Source organism: Ricinus communis, chromosome 10, assembly GCF_019578655.1.
Source record: "Ricinus communis isolate WT05 ecotype wild-type chromosome 10, ASM1957865v1, whole genome shotgun sequence".
NCBI lineage: Eukaryota > Viridiplantae > Streptophyta > Magnoliopsida > Malpighiales > Euphorbiaceae > Ricinus > Ricinus communis.
The window spans coordinates 15,457,761-15,471,382 of record NC_063265.1 but is presented as its reverse complement, the minus strand read 5'-3'; the positions used below and the strand labels follow the sequence as shown (position 1 = coordinate 15,471,382).

Below are 13,622 nucleotides of genomic sequence, written 5' to 3'. Positions count from 1 at the left end.
TCATGTATTTTTTTTTTTTTCAAATGAGATAAATTTTTTAATAAATTTCAATCAAGCATAATTTTAATGATTTTAGGAAAGTTGTAAAAGTGCTATTGTCTCAATCATGTTTCAAAAGGTAATGGGTGTAGTATTGTATTTTTAAGAACTAAACAATTACCTCATGTATTTTTATAAATTTTTAAAAGGGAGGCGAAAGTGGAAGAAAGAGGTTTTTATAATTCACTTAAGAAATTAAAGTAAATCACCATGGGTTCTTAAGTGTTATGGTAGATCTCAAACTTACAATTTATCTCTTTTAGATGACAAAATAATATACTTGGCCTTTTAAACTTTTTGAGAGTAATCATTTGGCCTAAACTAATTTTTTTGGACTATAAAAATCTCATTTTTTTTGTTACTAGAAACGCATGTAAACCAAATATTATGACATGAAATTTAACTTGTAAAATATAACCGAATACAAACGTGATCTCTTGAACTTTTATAGGATAGTCACTTGGCTATTTCACACTATGGCTATTTGAACATGAACTTTAGCCAAATAGCCAGTAGTCCATACTAAACTAGCCAACCGAACTTTTAGAACTCCTAAATCCATCATCGGTCCAACTGAAGAACTGTCTCGTAAATCTCTAACGGCGAACTAGGACCATGTATTTAAATGTAGGCGATTATATGATGCATTTATTATGTTAAATGCAATTTTTTTAAAAAAAGATGTTGTAACTTGAAGAGTAGATATACTCAAAATGACAACAAAATTTTATAATTATTATAAAAAAAGTGAGTGTTTATTGAAAATGAAAAGTATAGAATAATTTTAGAGATTTAAGATTTTAAAAAGCATTGTTTTGCTTTCTTAGCTTATTTTCTAGTATTCTTTTAACACATTAATAAAGTCAATTAAAGTGTTTGTTTTATACGTGTTCTTAAAAATAATAAAATAAAATTTATATAATTAGTTTAAATAGCTACAATAATCAAACAAAAATTCAAACAGCCAAGTGACTATCATCATAAAGTTTAAGAGGCTACGAATGATATGCTTTATACGATTTCAAAAAACTAGTTAAGATGGCTGTAAAAATATAGAAAAATTTAAATAACCAAGTGGCTATGTATAAAAAGTTTGAAGAAATCACGTATGCATTCAGCTCATTTGAATTGTGATCGGTTATCTTTTATACTTTAAATTCTCCTTATTCTAATACTAATATTAATAACTAAAAGTTATATCCATAAATTTACTTTAACGGTAGTTATATATTAACCCGAGTCACTCTTACTCTTACTCTTCTTATTTGTAATTTAAAAATATTTAATAAATTATATAAGAGGAAACTAATATATATATATATTAATGGAAGGTACTTCTGGTTCCTTGAATACCAACTTAATTCCAAAGGAAGTGGCAATGGCGGGAAGTAGTACTTACTGCCCACATCAATAAATCCATAATTGTTGGACACAAAAACAATTGAAAGTTCCAAATTGTATTATCAAGGTAACATGCAAACTGATCTTTAACGTTGACATTGTGGGTCATCTAACAGTTAGGACATGTGCTATAATTTTCTAAGTACATTTATTTTATGAAATAAATATTAAGGATAAAAAAAAAAAAAAGAACCTACCTGTTATCTTTTGATAAATTATCAATTAGTAAAACTAAATATATTTTTATATTCTAATTGTTATTATCATGACACTGATGTGATCTTTCTTTCAATAACGTCAAATATTATGTAATAACTTGAGAATATCATTAATCATATGCTCTATTTTATTAATAAAACAAATAATCTAATATTAGTAATAATTAAACATCATGATTGAAAGGAAAAAATAAAATAAAAACTTGTGGCTGAGGTGCCCTTTCATATTTACATTTATGAAGGCCAGCCAGCATTCGTCTTCTCCTAATTATGTAATGATTAAGATATTGACAGTGAAGAGAAAGAGAAGCATCTCTAAATTAATATTTATACCACGTTGGGCATATGACTTATTTAACACAGTTCTTAAATGGAAAATATATCAATCTTCCTATTTCAATTAACCCACCGTTAGTAACTTCAAAAGTATTCAACAATATTTCTAACACATTAACAATGCTTCTTCTTCCTTCTTAATTTACTCGCTTATATTATTATAAACAATTTATTATATAGTTTAACTTAGTTTAAAACGTTTCAAATAAAGTTTAATTTCACATGACTTAATTGAAAATAAAAAATAATAAAAACTTTTATTTAAAAAATACTTTCGACTTGAGCTCAGCAACATCAGAATCAATTAATATTAATATAAAGTTCGAGTTATCATTTTTATATGAACCAAAGTCCATCAATTACATTTGGTGGCGAAAGGAGCCTAAAACACACCTTGATTTAATATAAAATTTTATAAACTATTATTAACTGAGAAGCTTTTGTTCATTTTATTTACTCTTCTTTTGAATTATTATATAATTATTGCTTCTAAATTTTTTAAATTATACTTACACTTTTCTTAATTTATTAAATTTATTTATTTTAATATATATACATATACATATATATATTTATTTATTTATTTCTAACATAAATTTTCTATATTTTAACCAAATAAATTTAAATTAATATTATATTAAATATATATTTTAAAATTTATCTTTTATATATTTATCAAAACTAAAAGTTTACTCACTTATTATACACCCATCATAATTATTTTAATTATAAATAATAATAGATTAAATATCTAATATTTTTATTAATTCTTTATATTTTACAATTTGATTATATAAATTAAATTTATACATAAAACTAAATAAATCTTGATATTCTGACTAATTAAAATATCCTAAAATAATAACAAATTAAATATTCTCAACATTTTTATTAGTTTTTACATTTTGAAATCTCAATAATATAAAAATAAAATTATACAATCATATACATAAATTTATATTAAAATATAATAACACATGATAAAAAATCCTTTTAAACTAAATATCTTTCATTCATTTCTATATTTAAAATCTATAAAATATCATCAAATTAATATCCATTAACTTTTTCAAATAAATATTTAATTATTTAAACCTACAAATTTATTCAAATAAATATTATATTAATATTATTATGTAAAATTAATAAATATAAATTTTCAAAACATAGATTAAATAATTAAATATTTAAAAGCCAATTTTTTTTGAAATAACATTTAATATAAAATCAATAAAAATACTTTAAAACAATATACGTAGAAATCTTAAAAATACTTGAAGAAATCTCAAAAAAAGAAAAACTAAATTCAAACCAAATTCAAACAAACAAATTTTGAGACTTCAAACAAGATCTAAAATTAAAAAATTTATATAATATAAATTTATAATTAAAAAAATTGAAAACTGAAATATAAAAAAAAAACGTAAAAAAATTTAAACAAATCATACGAATTACAGAACGAACCGAATCCAAAAAAAACTGAAACCGAATCTAAAGGAACTAGACCAATGAATCCAAATGCACCGAACCGAAACTGATCGAGGACCTAATCCAAACGGGAACTAGACCAACGAATCCAAATGCACCGAACCGAAACTGATCGTTCATGTTCATCTCGTTTTACACTCAAAACTCAGATTGTTTTACACCCAGTAACTAGAGTTTGCTCACAGATCGTCTTATACTCTCTTTATTGCACATGCTTATTTCACCCATCTTTAGTATTAAAAATTTATTACATTCTGGTCCTCACTTGTCAATACACCTGAGATTTTGCCCAAGAAACAAAAGAACACGCACCATAGACGAAAATTTCGCTTCAAATTTAGATACTATAGATCTTCATTTACTAGAAAACCTCAGTAGAGGCCAATTTTTCATCCTCCATTTGCATTAGACATCAAAAAGCCCAACCCAACTTTTTCTAGAAAACCCAAAACCAACCAACCATAAGCTGATTACAAAATCAAGAGGCTAACAGGCTTGCTGAAGTGTCCAAAAGCTTTGTATAGTTTGGATATTAGTTATTATCAAAGACACCAGCAAAAAACCAAAGCAAAAACTCCACACAAGCAACACATGCAAAAGCCCAAGACAACATAAGAAGATAAGAAAGTGTAGGAATTATTAACGTTCAAGTCCACCGTAGGTTGTGTCAGCTTTGATCACTTATTGTCTAGGTGGTGGATCTTTACCGCCAGCAACACCCTCCTCATCTAGACGTCCAACGTCATTGAAAGTTTGGCCACTCATTTGATCCGCTGCTTTCAGAGCGGCGGCAACCGCTCCTGGCGTTGTATCTTCATCAACCATCACTACCTCCTCCTGCACTGCCCCTTTGTCCAGACCCCCTCTTCCTGTGCTTCCATGCACACGAGCTGCACGTGTCTCATTTACAACATCGTGTGGCTGTTGAAGCTTCCCTTTAATGGACTCTTTGATGCTTCCTAGCCCTGCGTTGCCAAAGATTGTGTCCCTAGCTCTAGTTCCCCTAACAGAGGAAAAACACCAAGAACAAGAAAATGGTTACAGAGAAACTACTAACTTTAATAGCTAGAAATAGAAGAGACGAGTATTTTTCACTTTACCTTTCAGCTTCAATGTCCTTGTCCTTATTGTATTCTTCACCTTCCATCTTTAACTCCTCCATCTTTCGTCTCGCTTCCTCCTCAGCTTCACTTAATTTCTCCTATACATCCGCGTAAAAGAATGCAATGATGTAGCGATATGCACTATACATATAGTAACTTGGAACAAGAATTAATCAACTTATAACCACAAAACAAATAAAAATAAATGAGAAAGATCAAATATTGGGACACTCTAAATGCATCTTTCAAGTACTGAGACACTCTAAATGGATCTTTTAAGTACTAACCTTGCCTGCTTCTTTAGTCTCTACTGTTTTATCTTTAGCCTCTTCTTTCTTAGTGGAGAAAAGGTCCATAGCTCTTCTTGCAGCACCTTTAGCAGATTCGGTAAGTTCACCAAGTCTACTAGTAGCAGTATCTTTTCCCTCTTTAGCTTTCTCAGCAGTATAATCTTTAGCTTCCTTTGCTTTCTCTGCTGCCTCATTAGCCTTCTCAGCAGAATAATCCTTGGTCTCTTTAGCCTTCTCTGCTGTTTTATCCTTCATCTCCTTGGCCTTCTCCGCCGCATAATTCTTATATTCTTCTCCCTTCTCCTTCGCAGATTCAGTAGTATCTTGTGCCTTCTCAGCTGTACGATCCTTGTACTCCCCTAACTTCTCCTTCGTCGCATCTTTGGTTTCTTTCGTCTTATCTGCATACTCTCCTGCCTTCTGCTTAGCACTTTCTTTCGTTTCATCTAACTTTCTTGCAGCAGCATCTTTAGTCTCTTTCGCCTTCTCACTAGTATAATCTTTATTCTCTCCCGCCTGCTCCGCGGCCGTGTATGCACTTTCTTTTGTTTTCTCGGCAGATTCTTGGCTCTTACCTACAACAGCTTCCTTAGCATGTTCGTAAGTATCAGCAACTTTCTTCAGCACAGACCCAATAACGCCTGGCCTTTCTTCTTGCTGCTCCGCATAGTGACCAGCGGTCCCCATCTTACCCCTTTCTTCATACTCTCTTTGTCTATTAGCATCACTCAAATCACGCGCTGCTTGCCGTGCCTCCGCCTCCGCTCTCTCTTCCTTCTCCTGCGTCGATGCCATCGTCTCGCTAACAATTCAACTGCAAAGGTCGTTATGATAAATTTCAGCTCTTTGGACTATTCAATGTAGTTAGAGCAGGAGAGTGCAATGGATGCATGTGTATGTATATAGGTCAGGTAGTTCTTGAGTACTGGGCCTGCTATACGACACGTGGAGAATAAGATAGTTCCTTTAGGGCGCCACGTGGTGGACATGCTAATGAAGAGGAGACACGGCATGTGTGTATACATGAGCTGTCGGATATGGGGATTTGGGTTCGAACTCTTATGTTGCGATTGTCCCACACGTGTTCTGCCATGTGGGACGAGCTTAGTTCTATCGGTGAGTCAGCGGCTGGTACAGTGTGAAATGTCGAGTAAATAGTCCATGAACGTATTCAGTTCATGAAGGCCTTTAAATTGCATAACTTAGTGTAATTAAAAATAATAATAATAATAGAGGAAGGGGAAAGGAGAAAGAAAAATAACCTTTTTCTTTTTTTTTTTAAGTATTTTTATTTTCATAGCAATTAGCCACTTATGCCTGCAGATTAAACTTGAAAATTTGGATTGTGCCCAAAAAACCCATGTCTGAAATATATATTAGGCAATAATGCTCTGCGAGGGAGGCCAGATTCAGCAGTGAGTTCATTTGGTTCAACACTAAGCTCTTGGTGGTCCAGGTTTGTATCTCTCTCTTATAATAAGGATAGTCCATCTTCAAATTTAAAAGAAAAGAAATTGAACTCTTTGAAATAATGCGAACAAGGTTATTCGCTTAATTTTTTTAATTGATTAAAATCAACAATTCTTTTTCTTTTTTCAATTGAATAAAATTAGCTCAATTTGTTATTGACTTATTTTTTAATTATTACATTCAAAATTTGATAATTTAATATACATCAATATTCTAAGTCTATAATAGGCAATTTTAATAAACTCTTATAGGGAATCAATTTTCTCTTCAATACATCGTAAGCCTAATTAACCATTGAACTCACAAAACAAAAACAAAATTCATGCTTCGAGGTCCACTGCACTTAAGGGAATAGACACGAGGCACAATTCGGGATGTATTTGAACATTGAAGAGACGCAAGTGGTATATTGGTTTCCTAGATTATTGCTCATTTTTTTCTCCTGTGAAAAAACATTCAATCTACCATTTGATCTATTACAATTCTTACCTACTAAAGCTATATAGCAATGGGAAGAGTAAATAACCCTGTTTTTAAGTTTGTTCAATGATCCTCTTTATCAGGATCCCCTGCCTATCTTCCTGAATGTAACTATCACTGTTTTACTTCATGCCCAAGAGATTTCTAACGGAAAATTTGATCAGATCCATATGATCAGTCAGTCAGTCTTGCATTATGCTACAATCTTGACAAACATTACATTACAAGACAGATTTGCCAAAGTATACAAAATTATTATTCTCTGCATGATTTCCTAAGCTTACACAAATATTTATCTAACATTTTGAGCACTATAAACTGAGACAGCAACAGGCATCCAGAGAACTACATCAACTTCCGCAATTTCACCATGTCCCATGTCAAATATGATACATAAACGCACTTACTTACAGATGATTGCCTCATATATGATCAAACAGAAAGAATTCATTAAAATCTAGTTACCTAATAATATCCATTCCGTTTTCGATCGATCAGCTGGTGATGGATAATTGATCATCATGGATTTTGACATTGAGTCTTCTGAGCCATATTGAATGAAGAATCATGTGAAAAACATCATACCGCTTTGGCGGAGAGTTAACCTCAAAATGCCTCCTTACTTGCAATACTCTTCTTTGCATTCTGATATACTGCCTTGAAGATATGCTTGTCAATATTCTCTTCAAGTTAGGGATATCGCTCACCGGAACCTCAACAGAGAATGACTTCCAATTCAAGACGTCGCTAAAAGGCGGGACATAGTGGTCCGAGATCAGCACCGGCACGCACCCTGTATACAACGCCTCCACAACTCTTGGACTTGCAACTTCATAGCCACTTGGACAAAGGCAGAACTTGCTTTTTCTCATCATCTCATAGTAGGATACGCCTTTAGGAAGGTATCGATGAACCTTCATATCGTTGTCTTTGTTTTCCCAGTGCTCGAGAAGGATAGGCCTTATAGGGCCATGAAGCCCTCCAGCAAAGAAGGCCAATATTGATCGTTTTGATGGAGATGGTCCACCAATAAAGCCCTTTGTTGTACCGGTTTGGAGATTAATTTCTGGAAAGGATACATCCTTGATGGGATTGAATCTTTCTGATGTGTTCGCATTGCACAGTGCACGAATCGAGTTCTTTGCAAGATCAGGAAGGGAAAATGAAGTTTCCGGCCCCTGCCAAAAAAATAAATTAGGTTCAAATGTTTGTGCTTCCAGTATAATTAATATCCAATTTTATAGCAACCAATTTATTTGCTTTCCCATGCATCAAATCAGGTAAAATTATGCTGTAACAGTCCAAATGACGCCAGCTCAGCTTGCTGTTGCTAGTGGTGCTTGAAGCTTGTAAGGACGACCCTGACAAGCTTAAGAAACCATACACTAAACTTGGGATTCCTAGCTTTGTCCTATTTGATCATATTGATACAGACCTAAAACAGTTTGAAATTAAATATTAATGCAAATGGACACTTACCCAATCATGGCAAGAAAGCATGAAATGGTCAGCTCCAAGGCTTCGGTTCCAGTAGGGGTATTTCCCAGCAACAAGATTAACATAGTCTCTTACAGTCCTCTTTATGGGACCAAAATCATGCGAATCACGCACATAGACAAACTGGACCATCATTGCCACACTGAAGGGAAGGAAATAAACATGTGCCTTTTCAGGATCTTTTGTTCGGAACTGGTCATCAATCTCCATTCTGTGAATAAAATTTCCTTCCATGGAGTATATACTCTTGCAAGGGCCATTGTGAAATACTGGAGGTTCCCCTTCTTCATAGACAAAGACTTTGAACTGTTTTTCCATTTCCAAGTAACTCCTGCATGATGCATAGAAACAGCAGCGGTTAGGAGTAGGCTGTAGGCACAGATGTGTAGAACTTTCTTGTTGCAACACATAATTTCCCCATTTGGGGCTTCCCTATTAAAGATGACATTGCCCAGCCGCCTAATCGGGTATGCCCCATCCCTTTCAGCTCTTTTAGGCGGAATCAGACCATTTGATTTTTAGTATTGGGATAGATAGAATGGTACTGATGAATTTCATACCAAAAAGCTTATTTATGCATCTCCAAATATATCATGTTGAAAAAAGGGAACAACACATAAGTTTAGCCCGATGGTAGGTGTATATCTCATTATTACCCAAGTTTTATTAAACGTTTGCTTCCCACGCCTCTTCATAGTGCCTCCACAATTTTGTTTTATTTAGTTTAGTTTTGGTTTTGATAAGCCAAAAATTGGTGCTACTGAGAATTTACTGAACCCCATTATCAATATATAAAACCGTAAAGTAGGAGGCAGGACTCGAAACTAGGAATTTCTCAGGCATTTAAGAATACTATTAGTACTACTACATTCTTTTGGGTGAAAGATTTATAAAGAAAGAAAGAATCACAATTGTCCTAGTCCTATGATTCTTAATGGGGACGGACACATAAAAGAAAACACACAGTTCAAGAAATTAGTAGCAATAAAATCACCTGTGGAAGACTTTGGAGTTCCAGTACATAGGGCCGATAGGAACATATTCAGGATCCTCTGTTTGATTTTCATTTTTAGCCTCTTTTATTGCAGCACGAGCATTTTGGAGACCGGCTTCAAGCCTTTCTAAGTTGGTAAATGCTTTTTGATGTGTTGTTTTGATGGAGCTATCATTGGGCCAGGCAGCAATACTACTTCTGTTACTTGAGATTTGCTTGTCATTTTCTCCAGTTGCATTCTGGATAAATTAATTTACAGTAAGCCTCAGTTACTACAAGGCAAAAAATGGAACCACTTCTTTTTTTCTCTCTCTTTATTTAAATAGTTGTATCTCCACTAATTAATTATCATCTTTAGTATCTGTCAACAACATAATAAATCGTGTAGTAAAAGCTCATTAAGACCCTTAATTACTTCTTACATGCATTAATCACCAACAAAACAAGGGGAGAAAATAAGAGCAATTTGACCACTGTATTGCGCCATAACACAAACTTAAACTAAGCACATTCATATCCCTGTTGCTCAAATAAAAATAAACAAATCATATGTTTCTTAGGACTTGGATGTCTTCAAGCTAACGGACAACCCTTTGACCTCTCTGCCTTGTTGCCAACGCACAGTTTTTTTTTTTTTTTTTTGGTTTTACCAAGACCCAGAAATAATAACTTTGCCTATAATTACCCAAAAAAATCAATATGAAGAAAAACAAAAGAAGCTTTAGTGGAATGGTTTTTGACACTGTAATAGATATCAGAACCTCTATGACAGAGCCAAAGCCTCTATGATCTAAACGTCTAAACCCATTTTACAGGTTTAAAGAAAAAGAAATAGATTTTGCCCCAAAAAAAAAAAGATTAAAGAAAGAAATAAATATTATACCGTTGAGATTAAGGATTCTATAATTCCAAGCAGAATCAGCCAAATCTCCAAAAGTATTTTTCAGAAAACCGTAGTAATAATGCAAAAATGGTTTTAAGAAATAGATAAAAGAAAAAAAAAAAAAAAAGACTTACAAGTTGTTGAATGTCTATAGCCTGAACATCAAGTGTAGCTGGAGAAGAAGCCTCATTAGAAATAAGGACCTTCCTATCTGCTGTATCCACAGCCGCCTCTGCCTCCTCCATAACTACCACCGCTGGATGCAAATCCTGAACTCGTACTACCCTTTCACTCTGCAGTTTTGCATGTGAAACTACTGGCAAAGAACTATTTAAAGAAGCACCATACTTAACAAGCCAAGAATGTGTAGATAAGAACTCTAAATTAGTAGAAAATTTAGGACCCAATACAGCAATAAACCCAGAAACAACTATCAACGGTACCATAAACAGCAACAGCTTCATTGATGATGTTGGAAATCTCCATGCATGATACCCTTTTCTTGACCCATAGCAGCAATGATCTTCATCATTGATCCCCATCTTTCTTTCTAGCTTTGGTTACCAAATCAAAACCAACTAGATAGCTATACGATTCTTTCTTTAATTTTACATGTAGTTTTGTAATTTTTTTTTCTTCTCTTTCTTCTACTCTTGACCTTTTGTAAAGAACAGAAATAGTTGAACAATTGGTAAGCAATGGTTGCACTCTTGTGCCAGGCGTCCTTTTTATGAGCTCTTTGTCTTGGGTCTTTCTCATGCAACTTTTCTTATTTCCAAATTTGCCCTTCCCTATTCACCGACCACCTTCCTATTAAGGGAAAAATAATAAATAACTTAATTGCCTGCTCTCAGCTTGCTTTACACTCCCAAATTAGGGTTTTACACGTATAGTTTTTTGCAGGGTGTGTGTGTCTGGATGGTAGAGAGAATGTAGTGGTCTTATACATGATAGTTAAGAGAGTAATCTCCAAGTTTTAAGTGATTCTTTGCTTGATTTTGCTGCCTGTAGAAATTGGGAAACAACATGGTTTCCTTAGTTGAAATGACTATATTTACCTTCTCTGTTTAATTTGCTCAGATTTCACCATTAATTCTCTTTGGTTTCTCTATTAAAGTTAATTAAGGAACACAGATGATCTTGGCCTTTAATATTGTTGGTACGATCATTTAATTTGATATCCCTTTTTTGTCTTGCGTTATAAGTTTTTTTTTTTTTTTTCATTTAAATATATGGATCGTGTAGTTTTTTATTTTGTTTAAAAAGCCATAAATTTACATTAATTATATAGAATTATAGTAATATCAATCCGACCACTTCTTAATTAATTAATCTCTTATGAGTTAATTAAATAATAATTTTATTGCTATGTCATTCAGCTACTTAAAAGAAAAACTCCGGTAAAATGTCAAAATTGTATTCCCATATCATGATCCATTTATTCTGAAAATCTGGCTTTTAGGGATGCTATGGAATGCGCAGCTCATTCTTATTTTCAAAGGAAATTCCCTTAATATTATTCAACATGTGAAACAACATAGAAAAAATCTCGTCTAATTAAATCGATAACTAAAATATATTTATTAATATTATATAAAATACTTATACATATTTATATATAAAATATAGATAAACAATATATACGAATTTCTTTTATCTCCAATACATTCTGTAAATATCAAACTAACACAGCTAATTTTTGGTTGTTAATATATTCTCGTTGTAATTCTATTTTGTAATTTTATTTTTGAATAAAAAATAAAAATCTAGCTTGAAATATATATAATTTTAATTATTCCTTAAATTCAAAACCTTTTAAATAATTTCACGTACAATTAATTAAGATAAAATTGAAGTTCATTAAAAATAAATTATTAAAATAGTAGGCTATTAAATTGGGAAGCTTGTTTGGTGTTTACCATAAGTATATCTCCTCATTAAATAAGACACCTCTATCATGTAGTAGTCTAATGTAGCAAAGGACAAAACATAGAAAACTGAAGCCAATCAATCTTATTCCCAATTTTCTCCTACGGTTTAATGGTGTTATGTATGTGCTAATGTCTTATTCTTTATTGTTCATAACTCAGCCTGACCGCTAGCCTTCAATATAGACAATCTATAGTGTAAATTCTTGACACATACAAAATTGACAATCCGTGAGATCACATGCAAAGAAGAAACAAAAAAAAAAAAAAAAAAGAAATTGCTTCCCTCTATTTATTTAGCGGTTCCCATTTAAGAAAACCACCTTTATATTATATACATTTATGTTTGGCCTTTAAGAAAATGTGGGTGCTTCTCATCCTTATTCTTTATGTTAAATGAAGTTTGATAACATATAGTTTAATAGTGTTTATTTTGATGTGCACATTAGAAGAAGGAGATTATTGCGCAGAATTTTTAGCTTTTACTTGTTTTAGGGCAATGGGTGAGGTGAGACACACTCTTTTTATTTTTTACTTCTTTATTGGGGCCAGAAATTGGACTTACTTGGAGATTACTGAATAGTTTGGCCAAATAAAAATTAATTTTTGCGCTAATTTCTCATTAAAATAAATTAGAGGGTAAATTGCTATTTAAGCCAAGAAGAAAATATTCATATTCTTAAAAGTCTACCAAAAAAATAATAGAAAAACAATAATCAAAAGTGTAATGGGGGGTCTTTATTGTTTGAACTTTATTTTTATTTTTAGAAATAAGATATTGGTTCTTCATAGTTTTGGCTTAATGTAAAATCAAATAAAAGGGTAAAATTATTATTATTATTATTTTAGTAAAATTTAAGCTTTAAAATCCGATTTCCACTTTCATGTTATATCTATACAAAAGAAGATATTGAGTAATTAATGATCTTTTCTCAATCTAAAGAAAAATTAGATATTATAACACTTTCTCCTGAAATTGGGTTCAAATCAAAAAGATCCCTAAAAATTATACCCAATATCCTTACCATTATATATTAAGAGATTAAGGATATATGTGCAAAAAATCATATTCATCCTTTATGAAAACTCTGAACTTAAATTAAATTATATTCACTCCTTTTCTTTTTCTTTTTCTCTAAATTATTCACCATTGGATGAGTGATTTTTTTTGGATACTTAAACCTTTTATAACCATAAAAGAAAGACTAAGTATTCTTGAGTTTTTACAACAGTTGACCCTCCAATTCATCTGTTTCTCAAATTACTCCTTCCACATTCTTTTGTTCTTCATTTGAGTCCTACCTATGCCGACCCCCTAATAAGGTCCCAAAAATCTGTTCTTGTTAGCGTTTGCTTAACACCCTAATAATGAATAATTCAAAGAGTGTCAAATTTTGGAAGGGCCACAAAAGAAACCCTAATAGAGAAAAAGTAATTTCTAAAATAGAAAGAGAAAGCTTTGATGAGAGGCAACCCTATCATTCTCTATTTATAT

General features: G+C 32.1%; 2 protein-coding genes across 2 annotated transcripts; both read right to left on the bottom strand.

Moving 5' to 3' along the window:
* Window positions 1-3,806: 3,806 nt before the first annotated feature.
* Window positions 3,807-5,757, bottom strand: LOC8274875 (late embryogenesis abundant protein ECP63). The gene is made up of 3 exons (XM_002528585.4): window positions 4,873-5,757; window positions 4,583-4,683; window positions 3,807-4,485 (listed from the first exon to the last, which is right to left on the bottom strand). Exons 1-3 carry the CDS (start codon window positions 5,668-5,670, stop codon window positions 4,164-4,166), a joined length of 1,221 nt encoding a protein of 406 aa, XP_002528631.2. The 5' UTR covers window positions 5,671-5,757; the 3' UTR covers window positions 3,807-4,163.
* A 1,404-nt stretch (window positions 5,758-7,161) lies between these two features.
* LOC8274874 (probable glycosyltransferase At5g03795) lies at window positions 7,162-10,898 on the bottom strand. The gene is made up of 4 exons (XM_015725042.2): window positions 10,334-10,898; window positions 9,317-9,555; window positions 8,305-8,653; window positions 7,162-8,003 (listed from the first exon to the last, which is right to left on the bottom strand). Exons 1-4 carry the CDS (start codon window positions 10,739-10,741, stop codon window positions 7,320-7,322), a joined length of 1,680 nt encoding a protein of 559 aa, XP_015580528.2. The 5' UTR covers window positions 10,742-10,898; the 3' UTR covers window positions 7,162-7,319.
* Window positions 10,899-13,622: the final 2,724 nt, after the last annotated feature.

Bases quoted from the DNA above. Each gene is read 5' to 3' on its own strand.
- LOC8274875 (XM_002528585.4), bottom strand. From the start codon at position 5,670: ATGGCATCGACGCAGGAGAAGGAAGAGAGAGCGGAGGCGGAGGCACGG. The intron at 4,684-4,872 runs GTTAGTACTTAA...GCGGATGTATAG, and splicing joins AGACTAAAGAAGCAGGCAAG to GAGAAATTAAGTGAAGCTGA. The intron at 4,486-4,582 runs GTAAAGTGAAAA...TTCCTCTGTTAG, and splicing joins AAGGACATTGAAGCTGAAAG to GGGAACTAGAGCTAGGGACA.
- LOC8274874 (XM_015725042.2), bottom strand. From the start codon at position 10,741: ATGGGGATCAATGATGAAGATCATTGCTGCTATGGGTCAAGAAAAGGG. The intron at 8,654-9,316 runs GTGATTTTATTG...TGCATCATGCAG, and splicing joins AACTCCAAAGTCTTCCACAG to GAGTTACTTGGAAATGGAAA. The intron at 8,004-8,304 runs GTAAGTGTCCAT...TTTTTTTGGCAG, and splicing joins TGCTTTCTTGCCATGATTGG to GGGCCGGAAACTTCATTTTC.